Source organism: Budorcas taxicolor, chromosome 13 (assembly GCF_023091745.1).
Source record: "Budorcas taxicolor isolate Tak-1 chromosome 13, Takin1.1, whole genome shotgun sequence".
Classification (NCBI taxonomy): Eukaryota; Metazoa; Chordata; class Mammalia; order Artiodactyla; family Bovidae; genus Budorcas; species Budorcas taxicolor.
Window position 1 is genome coordinate 29,397,970 of NC_068922.1, and position 25,247 is coordinate 29,423,216.

At 42.3% G+C, this 25,247-nt stretch overlaps 2 protein-coding genes across 7 annotated transcripts in view; one reads left to right on the forward strand and one right to left on the reverse strand.

The window, feature by feature from the left end:
• The first annotated feature begins 965 nt into the window (after nt 1-965).
• On the forward strand, nt 966-7,201 carry RPP38 (ribonuclease P/MRP subunit p38). 5 transcript variants are annotated; one of them, XM_052651038.1, is made up of 5 exons: nt 966-1,167; nt 2,632-2,673; nt 4,605-4,650; nt 5,301-5,424; nt 6,267-7,201. In XM_052651038.1, the coding sequence occupies exon 5, from the start codon at nt 6,278-6,280 to the stop codon at nt 7,124-7,126; it is 849 nt and encodes a 282-aa protein (XP_052506998.1). In that variant the 5' UTR covers nt 966-1,167; nt 2,632-2,673; nt 4,605-4,650; nt 5,301-5,424; nt 6,267-6,277; the 3' UTR covers nt 7,127-7,201. The 5 variants fall into 5 exon arrangements, with proteins under 5 accessions (XP_052506998.1, XP_052507000.1, XP_052506997.1 ...); XM_052651040.1 differs by having other exon boundaries at nt 5,301-5,330; XM_052651037.1 differs by lacking the exon at nt 4,605-4,650.
• Nucleotides 7,202-8,971: 1,770 nt separating this feature from the next.
• The window catches only part of NMT2 (N-myristoyltransferase 2), a 56,420-nt gene continuing 40,144 nt past the window's right edge, over nt 8,972-25,247 (reverse strand). For both annotated transcript variants that reach the window (XM_052650997.1, XM_052650998.1), the window contains exons 9-12: nt 17,590-17,760; nt 12,986-13,153; nt 10,840-10,977; nt 8,972-10,482 (exon numbers count right to left, since the gene is read on the reverse strand). In XM_052650997.1, the coding sequence (XP_052506957.1) occupies nt 10,462-10,482; nt 10,840-10,977; nt 12,986-13,153; nt 17,590-17,760 (498 nt within the window). In that variant the 3' untranslated portion in view covers nt 8,972-10,461. The remainder of the gene's footprint in view (nt 10,483-10,839; nt 10,978-12,985; nt 13,154-17,589; nt 17,761-25,247) is intronic.

Sequence of the window (25,247 nt, forward strand, 5' to 3'; positions counted from 1 at the left end):
GCTTTACAACTGCATGTTTACAGTTCATCGTGATGATCTGTTATTATTCATTTTACGAAATAAAAGCTTATTACACTCAAACTCCTTTTTTTAAAAATTTTTCTAGTTGATTAAAAAAAAAGCCACACTGTACTTTAACCCGCGTAACCTGCAATACTCTGACCACACGCACAGCTCCTTGTTTTGTTTACCTTACGGCCAGTCGGGTACTATGAAAATTGAAGCTATGCAGACCAAAGATGCGAAACAAAACGAGCGGTGAAGCGATTGAGAAAAAGAGGGAGATATTTAGAAGAGGAATAAAAGTGCTAAGTTAGACTGGAAAGGGAAAAGAAAGGGTTTGAGGAGGGAGGAGGCTCATTAGGTCAGAAGCAAACTATGGTCTCGGTCTTGACAAGAGTAAATCAACAGATTCAGATCACTGATCTTGAAAACGTTCTTCAGCTGTCTTACAATTGTCTGTGACTTCCCAGCGACTCCATTCGTAACCATTCAAGCCTCCATTGGCTGGAGTAGTCACAGTATTTGGAATTCTCTGAACTGCTCTCTCAGAATTCAAGACAGCCTTTATTCGCCTCTTTCCGGAGGCTCAAGCTCGTCTACATCGTTGCCTGTAGGTGTGTGGTTTCTTCACCACCTTCCCGTCTCCCATTTATCTTTATTTCTTTATTTCCACATTGCCGGGGATTCGGCAGAGACTCGGTGAAGGGGGCACTGGTTTAGCGTCTCTTTGGCAAGCCGAAAACAGAAAAGCGAGAGGGGCTCAGACTACCAGGCGCTGAAAGGCAGAAATTGGGTTAGAAAGGAGCGGCGACTGGAGAGAGAACTAGCCTTTGGGGTCTAACCGGTACACTGGTCCTCAAGAGACTGCAAACAGCTGGCTGCCCGTTACCAGGCAACTGGAGATCTCGCGAGACACACCTTGCGCCTGCGCACTGCCAGTGGAGGGCCTTTTCCAAAGCTTCCGCCCAGCCCCTAAACTCCTGAACCCTGTCGCTAAGCCCAGGGCCGACTTTCCGGGTGGGGAGTGGTCGGATGCAGCAGGATGAAAAGTGTTCTCTGAGCGGTTCCATCCCCCGCCCCACCGCATTGGAAGGCAGAGGCCGGGCAAGGAGCGGGCTCTGCGCACGCGCAGCGCGGCCACGTGGAGCCGGCGCGGAGGCAAACGTGAGTGGAAGGCTCTGCGCTGGGATCTGAGATCCGGGGGGGGGGGAGGGGGGGGGTGCTCTGGTTGGGATCGAACCGGCGACTCGGCCAAGTGCGCGCAAAGTTTTCTGGGCTCCACATCCCTAGGTCTTCCCCCATACTGGCGTGTTTTCCTGCGTCCCCGCGCGGGCTCAGGCTCTGCTCTGTTTGGAGTTGAGCGTCTTTTGGATACGAGAGGCAATCAGACAAAGCCCACCCGGCCCTTCTGCTCTCCGCAGCCTAGAAGTGGAGGCCGAAAATAACTCCAGTCGTGTGTGCTGAAGAGTAGGTCGGCACTAGATAGACGGCAGACCAGAGAGAGAGGACCTCGGGGATCGGTTACCAGATCCGGAAACCTAGAGTCCTCCCTGAGTCGTCTCTCTGTTTCACTCCCAGCTGATCACTAAATCGGGCGGATTGTACCTCCTTTTTCAACTAGCGTGTGTTTCCGTCCAACGGCAACTCTAGTGAAGGTCACTGTCATGTCTTCCCAGGACTATTCCGAGTCCTCTTTGCTGCTTCCAGTCTTGGTAAAGATTCCTCCTGGCTCGAGTCTGCCAAGATCTTTGTATGACGTCTTTCTAGCTGTGCCATTCCTCTGCTTAGAACGTGACAGCCGCTCCCACTGTAAGGATCGCGGCAGTCTTCACCGTCTGGTCCAATATTTCTCTGCTCTCTCTAACATCCATGCCCCAGCGACATTGACATTATTTCCTTTAATTCAGGTCCCTGGGATGCGCTTCCCGAATAGGGACTCCTTTTGGTGGGGATTCTTTAGATGTGGGTTAAAAGGTCACTTCCAAGGTGGTTCAGTGGCTGACACTCCTGTTCTCCCAATGCATGAGACCCCTGTTGGAATCCTGCTCAGAGAGCTAGATCCTATATGCTGCAACTAAGATCCAGTGCAGCCAAATAAATACATGGTCCCCTGCTCGAGGCCCTTCTTGACTCCCTCAACTTTGTCAGGCCTCAGGGCCCTGACCTTGAAGTGCATCACATGCTTTGCTGATGAGTCTGTCTCATAGACATTAAGCCCAGTGAGTTCAGTAGCTGTTTTTAATTCATAATCTTTCTGTCTTGGTGCATTGTGTATAATCCACAAATACTTGTTCAAGTAAGACAGGTGGTGGGGGTGCTGAGGGTGGAACTCATTTTCCAGGCAGAGGGAATGGGTATAAGGCCATGGAAGGCCAGACTGGTGGCCTCGGTAAATAGTAAGTGGTTCAGTGGTGGGGCATAAGGAGAAAGGCTGATGGGGAGATGGGGACCCTTGGATGTCACCTTAATAAGTTTCCACTTGATCTTTGGGGCAGTAGAAGCCTCCAGAGGCACCTCAGCAGGCCCTTCCTAATCTTCTCCTCCTCCAACACTGTTACTTCTTCCCACTTTAGTTCTGGATTATATCCCATGAGATTCTACTTATCTGGCTCTGGTCTCTCCCTCTAGATTCTGAAGACAGGAGGAGCCTAATGCCCAGAACTTCTAACTGTAAGTACCAACTTCCTGTTGTTTGGGAGGATTTTGGTCATGCAGCTTGTGGGATCTTAGTTCCCCAGCCAGGTATCAAAGCTTTGCCTCTTGCAGTGAAAGCACAAAGCCTTAATCACTGGACCGCTGGGGATGTCCCTCCCTTTTGTTTGAATGCGGAGGCACGTGAACTGTAGCTTGTGTGCAGCAAAAGCTCTGCTGAAGTGAAGTGAAGTCGCTCAGTCATGTCCGACTCTTTGCCACCCCATGGACTGTAGCCTATCAGGCTCCTCTGTCCATGGGATTTTCCAGGCAAGAGTGCTGGAGTGGATTGCCATTTCCTTCTCCAGGGCATCTTCCCGACCCAGGAATCAAACTCTGGTCTCCCACATTGCAGGCAGATGCTTTACCATCTGAGCCATCAGGGAAGCCCCAGCCCGGTATCAAAGCTTTGCCCCTTGCAGTGAAACCACAAAGGCTTAATCACTGGACCGCTGGGGATGACTGCTGGAACTGTAGCTTGTGTGCAGCAAAAGCTCTGTTAGATCACCGAATGTGCTCCATGGTCACCTAATTCCCTTTTCCTGACCACCTTCAACCTGGTGCCAGCCTCTGCCAGTCATGTCACTGGATTTGGATGAGCAATCTCCTTTGCAGAGCTGGAGGGGAGGAGCTGACTCCGATGACTGGCATGCACAGGCCTGCTCTGGAAGGAAGTTTAGGAGACAGACACCGAGCCTCCAGCAGTGGGCGCCACTGACAGGAACAGTTCAGTTCAGTTCAGTTCAGTTGCTCAGTCGTGTCCGACTCTTTGTGACCCCATGAATCACAGCTCGCCAGGCCTCCCTGTCCATCACCAACTCGGAGTTTACTCAAACTCACGTCGATTGAGTCAGTGATGCCATCCAACCGTCTCATCCTCTGTCGTCCCCTTCTCCTCCTTCTTCAGTCTTTCCCCACATCAGGGTCTTTTCCAGTGAGTCAGTTCTTCGCATCAGGTGGCCAAAGTATTGGAGTTTCAGCTTCAGCATCAGTCCTTCCCATGAATATTCAGGACTGATTTCCTTTAGGATGGGCTGGTTGGGTCTCCTTGCAGTTCAAGGGACTCTCAAGTCTTCTCCAACACCACAGTTCAAAAACATCAATTCTTCAGTGCTCAGCTTTCTTTATAGTCCAGCTCTCACATCCATAATCCATACATGACTACTGGAAAAACCATAGCGTTGACTAGACAGGCCTTTGTTGGCAAAGTAAGTCTCTGCTTTTTAATATGCTGTCTAGGTTGGTCATAGCGTTTCTTCCAAGGAGCAAGCGTCTTTTAATTTCATGTCTGCAGTCACATCTGCAGTGATTTTGGAGCCCTCAAAAATAAAGTCTGACACTGTGTCCACTGTTTCCCCATCTATTTGCCATGAAGTGATGGGACCGGATGCTGATTTGTTTCTGAATGTTGAGTTTTAAGCCAACTTTATCACTCTCCTCTTTCGCTTTCATCAAGAGGCTCTTTAGTTCTTCTTTGCTTTCTGCCATAAGGGTGGTGTCATCTGTATATCTGAGGTTATTGATATTTTTCCCAACAATCTTGATTCCAGCTTGTGCTTTATCCAGCCCAGCATTTCTCATGATGTACTCTGCATATAAGTTAAATAAGCAGGGTGACAATAGACAGCCTTGACATACTCCTTTGCCTATTTGGAACCAATCTGTTGTTCCATGTCCAGTTTTAACTGTTGCTTCTTGACCTGCATACAGAGTTCTCAAGAGGCAGGTCAGGTTGTCTGGTATTCCCATCTCTTGAAGAATTTTCCAGTTTGTTGTGATCCACACAGTCAATGGCTTTGGCATAGTCAATAAAGCAGAAGTAGATATTTTCCTGGAACTCTCTTGCTTTTTTGATGATCCAGTGGATGTTGGCAATTTGATCTCTGGTTCCTCTGCCTTTCTAAACCTAGCTTGAACATCTTGGAAGTTCACGGTTCCCGTACTGACAGGAACAAGGTAGGAGCTTTCACTCCAGGGGGCTGAATTTTGGTTTTCTGTAAGGTGGCATAGGAGGAACTTCAGAGGCCAGTAGAGATCAGGAGACCGTCTCAGGGACGTCAAGTGCAGAAAGGCACCCATCCTGCAGCAGTGGTTACCAATCCCAGTTCCATAGCAGAGTCACCTGGGCAACCTCTTGACAAGGAAAGGAGCCCTACCGTATTCTCAGGGATTTTGATTCAGTAGACCTAGGGTAAGGACCAACCATCTATATACTTTAAAAAGTCTCAGCTTATTTTTGAGATGTAGCCAGGACTGAAAGAACATAAAATTTGGATTTGGGAAACCAGCTGTGACTCTGGCAGGGTATTTAACCTGAATCTGTTTCCTCCTCCACTCATGGAATTTTGTGAGAATCAAATATTTCTTGGAGAAAGTGCCTTACTTGTTCTGACTTCCTCCTCAGCATTGGCAGCAGGCTCTTAAGCTGTTTATTGGAGGGGAATTCATCCTTAATCCTGCCTGGGCCACTTGGGGGTGGGGGGCATCTGTGGGATGAATGACCTCACATGAGGAGAAATCTGGAATGAGAAAATCTGGTTACCTGAAAACAGGGACAGTCCCAAACTCCAGACTTCTCCAGAGCTGGCTCATTTACCTTCTTTCAGTTTTGCAGCATGGGTCCCTATGGTTCCCAGGTGAGCCCAGGAAGTGAGGAAGAATACAGAAGAGAGGAAGATGCAGTTGCCTCTGGATGGGATTATCAGGACATGCTCCCGAGAACAGTCATCTGTAACATTTCGCCTCTCTTTTTGCCTTAACAGATTAGTATCTTTAAATTTCATTACAAAATTCCCGTTGTTTTCATCACACTGTCAGCCAGAGGAACAGCCTGCTTCCACTTTCCAGAGGAAGGGGGAATCTGTGTGTCCGTGTTTTATGAAGGACAAAGAACTTAGGGTCCAGGGAGGGGAGGAGGACTTACAAAAGGGCACAGGATGAATCATTCAGATTTTCAGTCATGTGCATATATTATGGTCCCAGTTCTTTACAAATCAAACCTGGTTAATGGCAGAGGCTTCCAGGGCCCTCAGAGATTCTGTGCTGAGGGCAGAGGGATCTGGGGACTCACAGAGGTGGTCATGGGAACTTGTTCAAGGCTGAACCCCAGTGCCCAAGACTCCGAGTAGAGGTGCTCAGTATTTGCTGAATGGATAAATAGAAGTCTAAGTGGAAAGCAATCTAGAAAATGGTCAGAAATCTATCGGACTAATACCAGAGGTCCTGAAGAAGATAAATAATTACAAGTAGCAAAAGTGCAACATTTTCAATAAAGGAAACATAGAATTTCACTGTGATTGCAGTAAGGCAAAACATTCATAAATTGCCTGTATATGAATGAAGACTAAGTCATAGAAAAAAATAGGGAAAAAAAAGACTTAAAAGAGAGATTAGGTGTATGGTCACATATATAATTATTTACATAAATATATATATGTAAGTATATACATGTCCTATGTAAGTAGGCTTGCTCTAGCCTTTCAAAAATCAGAAAGAGCACAGCCAAGATATCCTTAAGATGCGCATGTCTAGTTAACATGAATTTTCCTTTGCTGTTTTGCTCCCCTGTGAAGGATTTTTCAGTATGGCTGCAGCCCCACAAGCACCAGGGAGGGGCTCCGTACGGAAGACGAGACCTCCACCTGTGAAGACGTCACTGAACAACCCGTACAGCATCTGCTGGGGCGCCCTGGACAGGGAGGACATGCACTTCATACTGCAGACCCTGGAGGACAGAATTCAGTCTCTCGGGCTTCAGAAGATTGAGGATAGGAAGAGAAAGAAAAAGCAGCTCCCTTTGAAAAAACAAAGTGGAGACACGAGCAGCATAGACGTGGACACTGGTGAGGATCTGAAGAAAGAAAAGCCCGAAGGTGATGCCCAGGTGTCAGGGTGGACCCCGGCTGACGTCAGGAAGCAGCTTGCTATCGGCATCAACGAGGTCACCAGGGCACTAGAGAGGAACGAGCTGCTCTTGGCCTTGGCGTGTAAGTCTGCCAAGCCAGCCATCATGACCTCACACCTGGTGCAGCTGAGCATCAGCAGAGGTGTCCCCGCCTGCCAGGTTCCCCGGCTAAGCGAGAGGCTCGCACCTGTCCTGGGCTTAAAATGTGTCCTGGCCTTGGGGTTCAAGAGGAACACTACTGCCTTTGGGGAGGAACTGAGGGCCATCCTCCCCAGAGTCCCTCGTCTGAATGTGGCATGGCTCCAGGATGCACTCGAAGACCCCAGGGAGAACCTGCAGACAGAATCTTTGGAAAGCCAAGATGAAGAGATTCTGGACACTTCCTTTGGAGACCTCTCTAAACCCAAGAGAAAGCTTGCTGAGGGTCAGCAGGCTGTAGTGTTACAACCCCTGAAAATAAAGAAACTGATTCCAAACCCCAATAAGATAAGGAAGCCACCCAAAAGTAAAAGAACGGCTTCAAAGTAATCTTGTGTAAACCTGTCACTTGATACAGTTCAGTTGTAAACACCACCTCCTTAAGAAGCCTTAAAATGAATAAAATGACTTTTATATATATTCCCGGGACTGTTTAGCGTCATTCCTTTCACGTGTCAGATTTTCTGTGACTGTAGAATAGCTGCAGCTTAGAAACACCAAGTGCAGAGATTTAGAAGTGTGAATATCAAAACGAAGCTTTATTGAAACGAAGGTCCAGGCTGGTATAAATTTACTTTTTAAAAGGCTGGTACAGCGCTTGTGAGCAAGAACATCTGTATCCTGCCAACACTGAACATCTTTCCATCCAAACTTGGAAAACCTGCCACATAAACACCATTCCAGTTGCGGGGGGAAGATGAGGCTAGACTGCAGATGCACCATCCATGTACGGGAACAATACTAAATGCCAGGCAATGCACTGTTCTCAGAAGTGATATGTTATTAATTTTTACTGTCAGTTTGCCTTTGTAGGTAGGTATGGGCTTGGGAGAAAGGCTAAATGCAGAAAATGCCAGGTAAGCTATTTTGACTAGAATTCACCACTTTATTTGGTTAACTTACTTCCTTGGAATTTTATTATTATTTTCTCCCCTTGGAACTTTAACATTATAAAAAGTATGACAGAAATAGGTGAAATGAGGCAGGAAGAGAATAGAAAAGTAAATGGAGGAGCCTGTATGCTCTGATGTGGGTCTGTCGTGACAGGGTCATTTGTGTTAGTATGTGGAGCATAATTGATGCTCTGAGTGAAAGCATCACTATTTATAGTGTTGTTTGGAAAAGGTATTTTCTGTAATGTACAGGGAAGGAATTGGGTTAAAGTTTACTTTTAGCCTAAATTCTGGTTGATTTGTGGATTATGCCACCTATTTCTTAAATCGACTGAATGTCATCTTGACCAAAAAGGTGGGGGGCAAGGATATGTCATGGACTAGAGCACTTCCATTGCTGACAAAGGACACGGGATAGTGTGGTTTTTTGAATCTATGACTATATATTACATTGAAATTTGGTTCTATAATAACAGCTATTTTATAAACATGAGCTGTTTTACTGATTTTCTATTTTAAAATGCTCATTGGTAGCATGTTTACATTATAAAGAGATGGATGTGCTAATCATTTATTAACTACTGAATTTAAAACGAGTAAAAGAATATGAAGCCTGTAACAACAACAACTATGTAAGTGAATAGAGTAACTGCCACAGTTCCATGATGACGTGAGCCCGTACAAAATTTCTGAGTGGCAATCAAGCGATTTTTTGAAAACCTACTTCGTATAAGACTGCCATAAGAACGAGTGGGACATGATTCTCAACTGGAACCTCTTTTGCAGATTAAGTTAAAAATCTCATTTACTTAATTCTGGCGTTTCAGTGAATTGGTTCACTTTGGCTTCTGAAGCCATCCTGCTCCTGTTTGGAAAAAAATGGTAGTGCAGTTGGCTTTGAGTCATCGTGTATGAGAAATCTAACCTTGTGCCTTCAAGAAGGAAAACAGCACTTGTCCTCAATTAGGGAGGACTTAAGGGGCCCATGCGCACCCCCTAGTGGAGGTCCCAGAGTATCACAGCTGTGAGCTGGCCTTCGGGATGACCAGAAGCTTCAGAAATTTGCTCTCAGCTTCTTAGGGGAAATCAGGGGCGACAGAATTTGTTTCTGAAAAGGGCCAGGTTGTAAATGTGTTAGGCCTTGGGTTCATGGTCTCTGTCAGAACAGTTCTTAACTATTTTGTAGAGTAAGGCAGCCACACACAGGCAACGAATGAATGACCAGGGCCATGTTCCCACAACACTTTATTTATGGATGCTGACATCTCAATTTCCTATAATTTTTGTGTCACAAAATGGTATTCTTTTGTCTTTTTTTTTTTCTCCTCAACCATTCAAAAAAATATAAACATCACTCTTAGCTCCTGGGCTGTACAGAAGAAGGCGATGGGCTGAGTTTAGTTCACAGGCCACAGGTTGCCAGCTCCTGCCTGGTATAAGGTATGATTGTTTCCTTTGACCACGTGTAACATGAAGGAAGGCCATCCTGTTGTCTAAGGGAACTGGATGTTTATGGACCAAATGGCCGAGGCACTGGTACGTAAAGGCAGGAAGTATCTACTTTGTGGTATTTGAGTCAAGGCCAGTTGAGGTGGCCTCATCCACCATCTTTCCCCTTGGACTGTCGGGCACCGGTACGTGAAGGCAGGAAATATCTACTTTGTGGTATTTGAGTCAAGGCCAGTTGAGGTGGCCTCATCCACCATCTTTTCCCCTTGGACTGTCGGCAATATACATACATATTTGTGTACACTGAGAAGTTTTTTCAAATCCTAGATAAAAACACCATCAGTAACAAAACTATGAGACTTATTTACAAATAAGACATCTTCCTGGGGCAGGACAGCTTTCATGGTAAGTTAGAGTCAGCGTAGAGGAATATGTGCAATTCTGCATAAGTAATAAAAAACATTCAAACTCTCAGTGTCCTGATGGCACTAATGAACTCCTCTGGGCATGTCTTCTGACTTGCGGGCTTTGATTTCCTTTTCCTCACATATCCTGGCTGTTGCTGAGAAGAAACTAGAATCTGTGCAGGAGCAGAAGTCTAGTTTGGCAGGGGGGAGAACACTCTTCAGAGAGCACACTTCATGTCTGCCCCAAACCTTGCTTTGGAACCAGTCCATCGTCCTGCTAGAGATCAAAGTACGATTTGTGTGTTTACTGATTTGGCAACTTCGCTTCTTGAGAAATAAGAGTCCCAGAACATTTTTATCTTGCTCTTTAACACCCACTGCGTGTCACTGAGTTAAAAAAGTGCTGGTTCCGATGAGATCGTGTATGGTGATGTAAGTAAACACTTTCCGAGTGGCTCCCTCATTCTGCTATGTGGATCCGCAGACCATCACTCCATAGGTAGAAATGCCGCAGTCTATCTCCACACAGTGGCAAAGATTTTCTTACACAATTCTGTGACTTCTGTTCAGTTCATAGAAAAGCGGTCCCTTTTCTAGAGAGAGGAAGAGACCTCTGGCTCTCTCATCAGGAGACAGCCAGAAGGTTGAGAACCAGAGGAATGTGCTCTGTACCCTCTTTGCATCCCTCCTACAAGTGGGTCAACAGTGGAAAAAAAGGATGGATGTTAATGTCAGCTAGAAAGGTGTTCTACATGTACGGTCACAAATGGATGCTTTTCCATCTCTTCTGTTACTGACACTTCGATGTCGCTTAAGTTGTGCTTTTATTCTTCTTTGGAATGGCAGTTCCAGGAATCTTTAGGGTATTAACGAATGATGATGTCAGAGTTCTAGAAATATCAACAGAAATATCCATCTACTGTAATACGAGTCCAACCTAAAGGGAGGGAAGAGATGGAACAGTAAACACAGTGAGAAAGAAAATTAAATCAACGTAGTACGACAGATGTATATTTTTATTTTATTCTTTTATTTTTTATTATTAAAATTTTTTTTTTGGTAATGTGGCATGTGGGATCTTAGTTCCCCGACCAAGGATCGAACCTCTGCCTTTTGCTGTGGAAGTGTGGAGTCTTAACCACTGGACTGCTAGGGAAGTCCCATAGATATATATTTTTAAAAAACTACTAAAAACAAAAAAACTAAAAACCTCTCAACACTCTGACAAGAAGCAAGTATGGGGTTTTGTAGGTTAAGTTTATCAAGTTTACAAAGACTCATCAACTTTGCTCACCTTTTCAGACTCTGTCCCTGGACACCTCCAGTTATACAGGTAATACTGTAAATTGCCATCGCCTATGCCAAACTTGAGTTTTTCCAAGAATGTCTTATTTTCCATCAAATCTAGTGCATTGAATACATCAAATCCTTTCTGTCAATGTAAAAAAAATTTTTAAATTTTAAAGCATTAAAGGTTTAGAGTATTTTGTATATGATGTATTTCAGTATAACATTTCATTCTCCTACTAGTACCTTGAATTGAATATGCATTTATAATGAGGTTTAATGTCTGCAATATATAATACAATTCAGTTCACAACTATCCTATTAAACTAGCAAGTAGTGAATATGATGGAATCAACAAAATTATCCAGAAATGCTGAATCAAAAAAAATACAGTCTGATGGCTAACAGTGACAAAAAATATTAAGGTTTCAGGAAATATTTTGCCCCAATTTTTGAAGGAAAGAGTTGTCTAGATGGCCCCATCACCAAAAACTGTTAGTAACTGGCCTTGCTAAGTTCTGACTTACCTGAACCTACAGCCAAGAAACCAAACCCATAAAGACTTGAAATTGTGTATTTGCCTTGGGCTAATACTGGGAAATAAATTTAGTAACATTTTAATAGTAAAAACAGAATTAAAAAATACTAGTTAATAATATGAAAAATGTGGTGCAGATGAAGTACCTACATTTCTATTTCTCAGGGGTTTTACTTTAAATAATTTATTACTGGCCTTTTGTGGGGAGGTAGTTGAAAATGAGCTACAAGATCAAAGAATCAAAGGCAAATGCTGATTTTGGGGTCCGCTTTTAATAGATTAAAAAAAAATGTTTCCAATGATCAAATACTAGAAGAATACAAGGAAGACACTTTTGCTGTGTAGCTCCCGATTTCTCATAGGCAATATTTTCTCATTCAGCACTTACATCAAAACATTTACATCAGCTGATTTCTGTTATCTTTTAAAAGAAAATGTTTTATTTGTAGCAAGAATTTAACAATCATCCTAACTACTATACTGAGGAAGTAAAAAATAATGCAAATCCATTAAGGCACATTTTGAATTTAATTCTTTTTGTTTTAAATCCTCTTAATAATTGTATTAATTAAACTTAATTTCAAAATTCACAGACTATTTAGTTGAATAAAAAAACTTGCTGTTGCCAGTTATTCACTGCAGGTCTTATTTTATTGTGTGTCACAGATTCTGTGTTTTTACAAATTGATGGTCTGTGGCCACCCTGCATTGAGCAAGTCGATCAGGGTCATTTTTCCAACTGCATCTGCTTACTTCATGTCTCTGTTCCATTCTCGTAATTCTTGTAATACTTCAAACTCATTATTATTATAGTTGTTACAGTGATCTGTGATCTCTGATGTTAAGAATATAACTCACTGAAGGCTCAGATGATGGATAGCATGTTTTTTTCAGGAATAAAATATTTAAAATTAAGATCTCTACGTTATTTAGTTACTACCGCACACTTAACAGACCACACTATTGCGTGAAGATAACTTTTGAATTTTTTTTTTATATGCACTAGGACACCAAAAATTCATGTGGCTCACTTTATCACAATACTTGCTTTATTGCAATGATCTGGAACCGTCTGGAACTGAACCCACAATATCTCCAAGGTATATGCCTTGTATAACAGGATCATATAATTTTCTTAAATTCCTTATATTATGAATTTTATGTTTTTTACTTTTTTTAAAGATTTATATGGACCACCTTTTAAAAGTCTTTATTGAATTTGTTAAAATATTGCTTCTGTTTTATGTTTTGGGTTTTTGGCCACAAGGCATGGGGGATCTTAGCTCCCCGACCAGGGATCAAACCTGCATCCTCTGCTCTAGAAGGCGAAGTCTTAACCACTGGACCACCAGGGAAGTCCCATGTACTTTCATATAAGGGTCAAAAGTTTCTGATTTGTACAAAATGTCTTTTTGGTTAAGTTACAACAGAGTTGACGATGAAAACAGTCACTAAAGTTTTTTAAAAAAACCTCTTATCAAAATTCTTCTTTTGACTGATGGTCAACAGTAAAATATCTCAAATGAGTTCCCCTGTGTGGAAGAAAATACAAGATACTTATATAATCTGACATACACATCTGGAGACGCACACACGACAGCCAGGCGTCACCTACCAGCTTGGCGATGATGAGGGCGTCACTCATGAGGTCCAGCAGGGGCGTTTCTGTGTGGATGTTGTAGAAGGAGTAGGCGGCTTTGAGGCTCTTGTGAGCCGGGTGGTGCATGACTGTGGAGGGGAGTGTGTAGAAGCTCAGGAAGTCAGTTAGTTTACCACTGGAGTTCTAGAGAACAAAGGTAACGTCAGATAAACATCTCCTCGAACAAGTGCCATCCAGGCGCTGAAGCTCACTTCCTAGTCTCTGACTTGCCCCATAGCTTTCCATCAGAATGGAGAGCGACTGCTCCTGCTCCATCCTCCAGGTCTGACGTGGAGCCCCACCGTGTGCCGTGTGCCGCGTAGCGGCCAGGGAAGAGTGTGGCGCTGTGCCTCAGCCTAAGTGCTCGCTGGTGCCTGGCAGCAAGTTCTTAAGGAGGAATGCTTCTCTCTGGTTGACTAGTGACTACAGACTTACAGGGACAGTGATAAAAGTCGATTCACTGTTTTCGCAGGAATAAGATCATTAAGGATCAGGATGCTACCTTTTCCAGCTAAAGGATACTGTGTAATATCTAACATCTTCTTGGCACAAGGCAGGAATTTTATCAGCTTAAAGTGAAGTGGGATAGAGTTTGGGAGTTGTTTTTTTTCAGAAGCTTGTAAAAGGCATTGGTTCTGCGCCAAAGTATACGTATGTGAATGACTGAGAAAATCTGAAGCTATCACATATCAAAAGGGATGCAAAAAAGATGGTGTTTGTTTCACCATCACTGGTACAAGAAATACAAGAAATTAGTCAATATTGTTTGGGTTGTTTCAATTAGCTGTGGTAACTAGGTATATATGTGGTAACTATGCAAGTCTGCGAAGAATTCACGCTGTATCTGAATTATACAGGTGCAGAGGCCAGACCACATATGTCACTGCTAGTATTTGTTTTAGCAGAAATTTCCAGAGGGATGGATTTATTCACTTTTTGAGTGCTTCTGATTCATTAATCCTTTTTTTCAGACATTAAAAATTAAAGATGTTAAGCTAAACTGATTCTTTACTGTGCTATATTAGCAGCTCAAGTATTAGAGATGACTTAAAGGCCTAGATTTTCTGCTTTGTTAAGGATTTTTAAATACCATAGCAGAAATTAAGAGGAAAAAAAAAAATCACTGAATGGGCTCAGCAGCAGAGTGGAGATGACATGATAGAATCACTGAACTTGAAGAATCCAGTAGAATTTACCCAATCTGAAATAAGAGAGCGAAAACAGACTGAAAAAAAAATTAAGCCTCAGGGGTCTGTGGGGAAAAGATTCACCGTTCATATCACTGGAGACCCAAAGGGAAAGGAGAAAGTGGGCTGAGAGAGACAATGACCGAAGGCTTCCCAGAGGCGGCAGAGATTGAAGAAGAGACTCAAGAAGCCAAGTGAACTCTAAGAGGATAACAGAAAGAAATGCACATCGTCATAAAAGTTCCCAAAGGGAAAGACAGAGATCTTAAAAGCAGCCACAGAAAAACAGCTCACTACCTACAAGGAAATACTAATTCAAATGACGATGGGCTGCTCCCCTGAAACCACAGAGGCCAGAAGCAAGTGGCTCAAGAGCTGAATGAAAAGAACCATCAATTGTGAATTCTGTATCTGGTAAAGCTTCTTTCAGGAAAGAAGGGCAAATAAGACCTTCTCAGACAAATGAAAACTAGAAGCATTCGTTGCCAGCAGACATACCTTTAACACTGGCTAAAGAACATCCTTCAAATAGAAAGGAAATCTCAAGATGCTCAAGATGGTGATATTTAAACTTTGAGACAGTAAAGAGACCTAAATGGAAGTAAAATCACTTGAAGTGGTGCAACGTGGATACCAGAGAACTGATAATTTATATCTATATACTATAATACTCAAATGCTTGCTTGCTTGTATTTAAGTACAGGCACTCTTTGTGACCCCATGGATGCAGCCGACCAGGCTCCTCTGTGGAATTTTCCAGGCAGGAATACTAGAGTGAAGTTGCTCAGTCGTGTCCAACTCTTTGGGACCCCATGGACCATAGCCCACCAGGCTCCTCGGTCCATGGAATTTTCCAGGCAAGAGTACTGGAGTGGGTTGCCATTTCCTGCCCCAATACAGGGACCTAACCCGCATCTCTTGTGTCTCCTGCATCGGCAGGCGGATTTTTTTACCACTGCACCACCTGGGAAGCCCCATACTCAGATAAGACCTATACAAATATACTCAAATGCACTATAAATAAATCAAGACAGATCCAAAAATGGTCAAGGATAGGAAGGCAAGTAAAAAGAGAGGGGCAAGAGCAAGAAGAAACAAACAGAAAATATATTTTATAATATGGAAGACTCAAGCTCTAATATATCAATTATCATCAGGTGTAAATAGTCAAAATATACCAATCAGGAGAAATTCTGCAGAGTACATAAGGAAACATGGCCCAAATATCACTTCAAAATCAATGACATAGATGGGTTGGAAGTAAAAGGACTGAAACAGATGTATCATGCAAACATGATATACAGGCACACCTTGGAAATATTGCATGTTTGGTTCCAGACCCCCTCGATAAAGCAAATGTCACAACAGAGTGAGTCACATGAGTTTGTTTTCCCAGTTTATATGCAAGTTTGTTTGCACTATACTACAGTCTATTAGTGTGCAACAGCATTAAGTCTAGAAAACAATATACATACCTTAATTTTAAAATACTTATCACTATAAAATGCTAATCATCATTTAGAACTTTGAAGCAGTAACATCAAAAATCACCATGACACATGACCCTAATGAAAAAGTCTGAAATATTGCAAGAATTACCAAAATGTGACACTGAGAGACAAAGTGAGCAAATGCTGTTGGAAAAAATGGTACCAGCAGGGTTACCATAAACTGTTAATTTGTTAAAAATGCACTATCTGACAGGTATAATAAAGAGTGATCAGATGCGGTCTGCCTGTATTAACAGACAATGAGAAAGAATTTTCTAAGGTTAGATGGGTTCAACTGGAGAATTCTAGCAAACACTTAAGGAACTAACACGAATTCTATACAATTTCTTCTAGAAAATAGAAGAGGAGGTCACACTTCCCAACTCCTCTTATGAGGTCAGTGGTTTCCTGATACAGAAACCAAACAGAGACAGTAAAAAAAGGAAACTGCACATCAGTATCTCTCATGAACTCAGGAAATACTCAATGAAATATTAGCACTCCAAATCCAATAATGGACAAAAAGAATTATACACCATAACCAAGAGAATAATTTTCCTAGGTATGTGAAGTGGTCAAACATTTGAAAATAAGTAAATAAATATATACCATATCAACAGACTAAAGAAGAAAAACTGTATGATTATATCAACTGAAACAGAAAAAGCACTGGACAAAATCCAACATCCATTTATGATGAGAACTCTCAGCAAGTTGGAAATTTTCTCAAATTGATAAGGAGCATCCATGAAAAACTGACTGCTAACATAATGGTGTAAGAGTCGTGGGTAAGACCAAATGCTCTTCCCCTAATATCAGGAACAAGGCAAGGATGTCAACCTGAAGTACAAAGATCTAGCCCCTGCAATAAGGCAAGAGAAAGAAAGAAAAGAAGAAGCAAAACTGATTCTATTTGTAGATGACACAATTATCCATGTAAAAATCCCAAGAAATCTCCAAATAAACTCCTGGAACTAATATGTGATTTCAGCAAGGTTGCAGGATACAGGAGCATCACAGAAAAATCAATCACATTTCTACATACTAACAAGGAATATGTGGAAAACGAAACTTTAAAAAATGTATAGAATCTGGACGCTGAAAATTAAAGACTGCTGATAAAATTTAAAAGACCTAAATAAATGAAGACATACCATATTCATGGATTGGAAGACATGTTAATTCTCTCTAAATTAATGCAATCCTGCTGAATATCATGTAATTATCACAATCCCAGCACAGTCTTTTGTAAATTAAGACAAGCTTATTCTAAAATTTATATGCAAAGGCAAAGGAACTACATTAGCTAAATGAATGAAATGGGAGGAATCACTCTACCTGATATCAAGGCTTACTACAGAGCTAAAGATTAATTAAGACAGTGTGTTATCAGTAGAGGAATAGCCACAGAGATCAACGGAACAGAATGGAGAACGCAGAAAAGGACCACAGTACAAAGTATTAGTATTCAGCCTATAGAAAACCTTTCACAAATCAAGAAGACATGGTTGAATGAAGTGATTGAATTATGCCATCTTGAACAAAGGCAGTTCAATTCCAACCAGTTTTGCAAAAGCAAAACAGTATTAAACTTTGAGACACCATTCATCTCTGATGAAGTCATCCAAACTGTGCTTTTTAAAACCGAGGGAAGCAATTAATCACACTGGCAACACCAGAGCAGTATCCTGATTTCCCATTATTAAGTACTACAAGTGTGCTCTTGTGCCAGGAAGGGAAACTGTAAGCACAGCTTGTTCTAACAGAGTGAGCAGAAGCTTGGTATAGAAGCAGTGAGTCATGGACACAGAGGAAGGAGATGGGCACTCTAGGGTCTTTCTGGAAAATGGACTCAGTTGCATAGTATTTTCATACTTTCACTATCTTATCACCTTATCTTTACCTCCACTACAAAAGTGTCAATGATGTGCTCCTGAGGGAGGAACCAGTGGGCTACTTCCTCTTCATCCATCACTGGGGCTAGATGAAACTGCTTCAGGTATGTGTTGGTGAGTTCTTGAACAGCTTTGATATCTCTTGGTTCCATTGGCCTCAAGCCTGAAGTTTTTGTAACCTGTTGGAGTGAACACAAAACCAATGGGGAGGTTTAAATAACAGGACTAAACAAACTTGGAGCCAGTGTGGTCCCCAGACCAACATTACCAGCATCTCATGGGAGCTTGTTAGAAATGCAGAATCTTGGGCCTGCCCCAGAGGTATCAAGTCAGAATGAGCAATTTCACAAAATCCCCTGGTGATATGTATACACATAAAGCTTGAGATGTACTAGTTAAGCACATAAGCTATACAATGTGGTCTATCCTATCTTTGTGTACCAGGTCTTTGGTTAGTATTGCCTATGACCCAAACAAACCAATGGGAACACTACAAATTCACCTATATACCCATGCCAAGAAATTTAACAGCCTACACCAGGGATCCCCAACCTCTGAGATCTAATGCCTGATGATCTGAGGTAGAGCTGATATAATAACAATAGAAATAAACTGCACAATAAATATAATGTACTCGAATCATCCTGAAACCACCCGCCCCCTACCCCTGTCTGTGGAAAAATTATCTTCCATGAAACTAGTCCCTAGGAACAAAAGGTTGGGGACTGCTGGCCTACATAACGGGGCAAAACAATCCCAGCATGTGTTCTGGAGTATCATGCTGTAAGACTGCCATGTTTGACATTTTGAAAACACAGTTGAGAATGGCTGAGAAACTCATTTTGTCCAATAGCCCATGAATAAGATGTAGCTATTTTGTTCTCATGAGCAACAAAAATGAAAGAAAAGTCAATCATAACAGTCAATGTGGGAAGGCAGGCATTTTAGTTACCAAGAACAAATGGCTAGTTGCCAAGTACTGGCCTTGGTCTTGCTGGTCATTAATTGACCAATACTGGTCAATTAAAAGGTGATCATAATAGGCATCTGAATCCTTCTTCTCATAAGTCACAGTTTTTACATAAGGCCACAAAGTTGGATAGCATCATCGACTCAATGGACATGAGTTTGAACAAACTCTGGGAGACTGTGAAGGATAGGGAAGCCTGACGACGTTCTGCAGTCCATGGGGTTGCAGAGTCAGACACAACTGAGTGACTCAACAAAAACAACAAACAGGAATGACAGGCCCTCAAAGGTTGGGACAAGGCCCCATCTGGATTTATTTGTTCACGTGCTTACCCTTAAAAGAGCTTAAGACATCAACTATAAGAAGTGTCCAGATACCAGGACACTTGACACTGCAAGTGAGAAAGCTCACTGCATCCCCTGTCTGTACAAAGACAAAACTCTAATACTTACAAATGAGTTTGAGCAAGCTCCGGGAGCTGGCAATGGATAGGTAAGCCTGGCATGCTGCAGTCCATGGGGTCGCAAAGAGTCAGACACGACTCAGCGACTAAACTGAACTATAAAAACAACTTCATTTCTTTTAGTTAACTTGATACTTTTTTTTCCTTGAAGAAATACTGGATAAATTTTTAAGTGACAAATACCTTGTATATAAATACTTCTATTCTACCTAATCTGTCCTAAATTATTTCTGAGCACTTTTAAATTAAAAGCTGCCTCTAAGATTAGATCATCACAATTCCTGCATGCCCCCAGAGAGGTGGTTAGAGAAGATCCAAGTGGAAAATGGGTTTTCATGTTGAATGCCAGCTCTGATGGACATCAGTAGTCATGTTGAGGTTACTAAGGTTCTGTGACAAGGAATGCTGGTCAATTACTGATTCGTGTTGGGAAGAGACGGGAGAGGTGTTCTTTGTATTTACAGATCCAACAGTCTTTAGCTGAGTGTTTACTATGTGCTACTCAGTTATGATTTACAGAATCTATAAAGACACCATAATGAAACACTAAATTAAGAGAATTTAAGTCCTTGACATTTAATAGAAAACTCAGACTTCCAGCATTTCTGTGGATCTCAAAGCCAAAGCGGGGCTTCCCAGGTGGCTCAGTGGTAAAGAATCCACCTGTCAATGCAGGAGACATGTATTTGATCCCTAGGTTGGGAAGATTCCCCGGAGAAGGAAATGGCAACCCATTCCAATATTCTTGCCTGGGAAATCCTATGGACAGAGGAGCCTAGCGGGGTACAGTCCTTGGGGTCACAAAAGATTTGGACACGACTTAGCAACTGAACAACAACAAAGCCAAAGGACCTGAAATCTCCAGGTCCCAGCTTCCATCCAAGGCTTAACCCTTGGTTAATAATAGCCTGAATAGGTGTTGAATGAATGAATGAATGCACGAATTCTTAGGTTTTTAGCACAATCATTTACCCACTAGGGTGAGGTGAAGGCTGCAGACATGGAAAAAAGTCACTGTCAGCTCTGAAGAGGTGGCATTTCTATGGCCTGGCATTCAAGTGCAAGCCAGGCATGAAACCAATATTTTCCTTTTGTTTCTGTAAGCCAATTTTAGTTATTTAGAGCATTTCTACACTGCAATTTGTGGGAAGAGGGAAACCTATGTGACTGCTAAATGGTGTTAAATGAGATAAGTATACATTTTGAAATGCTGGTAGGAAGACCAAAACCATACCACATATCTACTGCAGTCATTTGAAAAGGCTATTTTCCGCTATGAGGATGACCTTGATAAATTTTAAATAGCCTTTCTCAACATTAAACTGTTTTTGCATTTGTTACTGATTCAATAACAATAAATGATACTGAGACTTCCCTCGTGGTCCAGCGGTTAAGACTCTGTGCTTCCACTGCAGGGGGCACAGGTTTGATCCCCAGATGGGGAACTAAGATCCTGTATGCCACAGCTCAAAATAAATGAAATGAAATAAAATGAGCCTCAAACAATGAGATTATCTCATGATAGTAACAGGATACATCCTCTCTGTTCACAGAGAACATTCAGAAATGAGGAATAAGGCTTGCCAATCCTTTTTGGAGCAAAATACACTTTTGCAGCACAATTCTTATTTGTTGAACACTCATATTGTGAAATCACTAAAATCAAAATCTTTTTTTGTCTGGTAGACATCTTTAAAGCTACAGTTCTCAAAGATTTTGGTCTGGAACTTTATGGTCTTAAAAATTATTTAATACTCCCAAAGAGCTTTGTTTACATGGGTTCTATTCATCCATATTTATTGTATTAGAATTAAATTAGAAATTTTAAAGCAAAAGAATATATCAGCTCACATTCCATTTAACCTCTGGAAGATTGCACAGTGCATTTGTAAGATAATGAAAGATGCAAATTATTTTTGTGTTATTCTAAAAAACTGACTTCACAGGTCCCCCCAAAGTGTTCTGGGAACTTCTTGGGGCCCCTGGACCACACTTTGAGAACTGGTACTCAGGTCTCTGAAGGTTAGGAAAATAGGTAATAGAATCTAGATAAGGAGGACTCAGTGAAACAGTATATTTTGGCAAATGGGCAGTGAGACAGTATATAAATGGCAATTTTCAAGCACTTCGAACAAGTTTTTATAGGAGCTAAGTTAAAGCAGAAGGAAACATCAGACTACATCCAATCATGAAACATAAAAGGTCCAAGAAACGGGAAGAATATATGCTTTTCCTGATCGACAATGGCTTATGTATCTCAGAACCTAAGCTTGTTTCTTTCTAACATCTTAAAGTCATATCCTCTCCAGGAAATCTACTGAAGCATGACATAAGTGTTAATATATAAAATTATATTCTGGGGGTCCCCTGGTGGCCTAGTAGTTAGGATTCTGGGCTTTCACTGCCGTGGCCTGTGTTTAATCCCTGATCAGGGAACTGAGATCCTGCAAACTGCGTAGTGTGGCCAAAAAAATAATTGTATTTTATATAATAGCTGTTGTTTTCAGGAAGAGGTGGAGGGAAATGTCATGCTTAGGTAGAAATTTAAGCTTTGGCATAATCTGAAAGAGTCAGATGACAATGTTTTGTGAGATTTCAATAAAAAACAAAAAAAAAAATTTCCAGTGACTTAACTGAGAAAATCTTAAATTTCATAAGCAAACTCTATTTCTGAATCAGAGCTACTTTCCCATGGTTGAACTAGTATGCATTACTCATCGGACTCTCCATACACTGAAATGTGTATAAAATTTGCTTGTAAGTATATAAGGAAATCAGGCTTAGAGCCCTATTAAAAAACAGAAGCAGTGCTGTTCTCCATCAAGCTATGTGCTGTGAATAATTTGGAGCCAAGATGCCAGAGTAGAGATGTAAGCCTTGATTATGGATATTTTTTTGATTTAAGAAGGAGCAGTAAGACATTACACTCTAAAAAAACAAAAAACAAACAAACAAACAAAACCCTACAGTTACTAAACCAAGAATATCTGTTTTAGCATGGCTTCTTCATAGGCATACACTTCTTGCAACACAATGTAAAATGCTGCAAGAGAGTAACCCGACTCCTGCTTTTTATCTACTTCAAATTTCTTTACCTTGGGACTTCCCTGGCGGTCCAGTGGTTAAGACTCTGAGCTTCCAATGCCCCTAGGGGGTGCAGGTTTCATTCCCTGGTCTGGGAGCTAAAATCCCACGTCTTGTGGCCAAAAAATAAAAACAGTTAAAAAAAATGAAAACCCAACATTGAAAGGGCGGGAAACTGTGAACCTCTTGGGGAAATCTTAGTCTCGTTGGTAATGGTAGCTAATGGCATGAGCTGGTGGGGATGGTTCTGTCCTGATTGGAAGACTCTGAGCAAATCAATCTGTGTCTCAACATTCTCTTCCGTGACTGGGGACAATGACTTGCCCCTCTGATCACTGTGAATAATAAATGAGGTTACAGATGTTAACTGTTTGGCATAACATCGGCCACAATCAGTGTTAACTTGTATAGTCTATGATCAACACATAAAGCTGGCACGGTGAGCTGAAACAGTTAGAACAAATCAGAAAATGAGGCTGAACAAAAAACCTGTGTTCAGGAAGGCTCTTCTCTACACTTCATAATACAAAAATGTTCTCAAATGATGTGACTGTCTGGCCCTGGGAGAGAAGGAGGTAGTCTGGCTTTTGCTGCCTCTTCCAGCTTCTAAGCCAGGAGCCCAACACCAAGGCTGCTGCTGGTGGCACCTTCCAATTTTTCAATGTCTCTACTTGCATCTCTTCTACCCTCTCATTTTTTAAAAAAGTTAATTTACTCTTTAGTTTTCTTTCCTTCCCTATGACTTAAAAAGTAAAGGAGGCTGGAACAAGCCAACAAGAGCCGTTTGGATAACCTTCACAAGCCTCAGTCTTTGCATCTGTACAATACCAAATAAGAATACCTTCTTACCTTGGGGTAAGAATACCAAAACAGAAGGTGGTTGGGAGAATATGCTAATATACGTCACAGCACTTTATCAGCTTGACTTATCGCAGAAGAAGAAAGGCAGTCACCACAGCACCATGGCTGGAAGAGGCATGCTCCTCTGTAACCGAGTTAACTGCAACCAAGATGCCAGACTCTGCTTTCACCACCAATGTCCGACCAGCAATTTATCACCAACTTTTCAAAACCTGGTTGCCTTTGAGTTGATGGATGCTTGTTGTACAAGAATACGGAGCCCGATGGACAAAGTCAAGTAAAAAATAACTTTCTGCACCTCTAACTCTAATCATCCTGGATAGACCGATGACAGCTACTCAATTTCCTCATGCTTCATTCCACTTCAGGTGACTATACAGACAAGGAGGTGCTTTTCTTACACACAAGCTGAACAGAGTTAGGTTTGAGAAACTGAAATCAGGGGAGACCAAGGTAGAACAGCATTCGACCCCACTGGGTAAAGGAGGCTTGCTTCAAGTTCTTATTTTAACTCGCAGAGAGCAAAGCATTTGACACTTGGCCAGGAGGACGCTGAGCATCAACTGTGTCTTGTCTCAGCCATGTGCTATGCTCCTCCAGGGCCCTTTTTTCTCACAGCCATTTGTGCCCCTATGTGAGCCCACCCTTCTCAGTGTCTCTGGAACTTGGCCATTAGCAGAAGTTACTTCTAGTTGATGAGTAAATTGTGATGGTCATAACAATGGTGTGACCCCTCAGAGCATTTTCCAGAGTCTCCATATACTTAGCTTCATGTCTGTCACCCCAGCTTGAGGGGCCCTGGTCCTCCTTTCCCAGGACACGGGGACCCTCCCTCGTTATGTCACCTGCCCTTTTTATTTCCCTCTGTGCTGAACTATGTTCCCCCTTGGTCCTTGGCCTTACAGACAGGCAGAGAGTTCACAAATTCAAGCCCCACTGTTTGCAACTGCAGCTTAGACAGAAAGGAGACCATGCCTTCTGGTCCCTCTGCCAGGTGGGAAGCCCCGGAACACCTGGTTTCCTTCATCTCCACGTCTCTCCTTATGAAAGTCTGCCTAAGTCAGAAATGCGTTGATTCTGTCGATGAAAGAAAGACTTGAATCCGTGCAGCCACTGATCACATGTTTCTGGTAAACACACAACTGGTCCAAGACAAGAGAAGCTGGAGTCGGACATGCCCTCCATAGAAGAAGTCCTTCCCCACCTTGTTTGGAGGAACATGGCTATACTCTATGTGAATCCCTCAGCTGAGTTAAAGTACTTACTACAACCCAAAAGAAAGAACAGCTCTGATGAAACCAAAACTTCACACTACAGATCCCATCTGTGTGGACAGACTCCAAGATGGCCCCAGTGATGCCCGCCCACCCTCACTGGAGTTCACGCCCACACCATCCACTTATCTTGAGTGTGGGTGGGACCAATGACATATGGCAGCAGTGATTTCACTTTGTGAATTGATTACACAGGATTCTAACTTCCATCTTGCTAGCAGATGCTCTCTGTAGACTCTCCCCGTGTGTTGTGATCTGCCCTTCAGAGAACCCCCACCGATGAGGAGCTGAGGCAGCCTCAGGCCGACAGCCAGCAAGGAATGGAGGACCCCCAGTCCAGCTGCCCACCAGGAAAGGCTGGCAACAGACATGTGAGCTTGAAAGCAGATCCATCTCTAGTCAAGTGTTCAGACGAGACTCTGACCCTGGCTGATGCCTTGATGATAGCTTCACAAGAAAGCCTGAAGCAAAGACCTCAGCTAAGCTGTGCCTTGATTCCTGACCCACAGAACCCAAGAGATAGCACATGTGTTGGTTTCAGCTTCTACCTTTGTGGTAGTTTCTTATGGAGCGATGGAGAACTCATTTACCATCTGAGCCCCAAATAAAAGCCAAGACTGGTAAGCACATTTAAAATTTCCCTTATTAAGGGACAACTTTTCACACTGGGAAGTTTCTAGTTTAAAACGATGCTAATTCAATAAGACATTATTTCCTCTCCCCAGGTTTCTCTTTTAAACCTTATTCCTTAATTCCATGTGCTAAGAAACCATCACAAGCTGGAACTTTTCTTCCCTCTTCCTAAACAGAATATAAGTGCTCAAAATTTAAAAACCTGCAAGTCTGGAGTTCAACCCCATCCAACCCCAAACTGAAGACCTTTAAAAAGCCTTAAAAAAAAAACAACAAAAAACACCTGGTGAACTCTCCTCCTGGCCCTGAGGTTCTCTGAAGTCTTTTTAGCTATATATTCACATCCTCAGACACATGAACCAGTTTTTAGCTTCCTGCAAA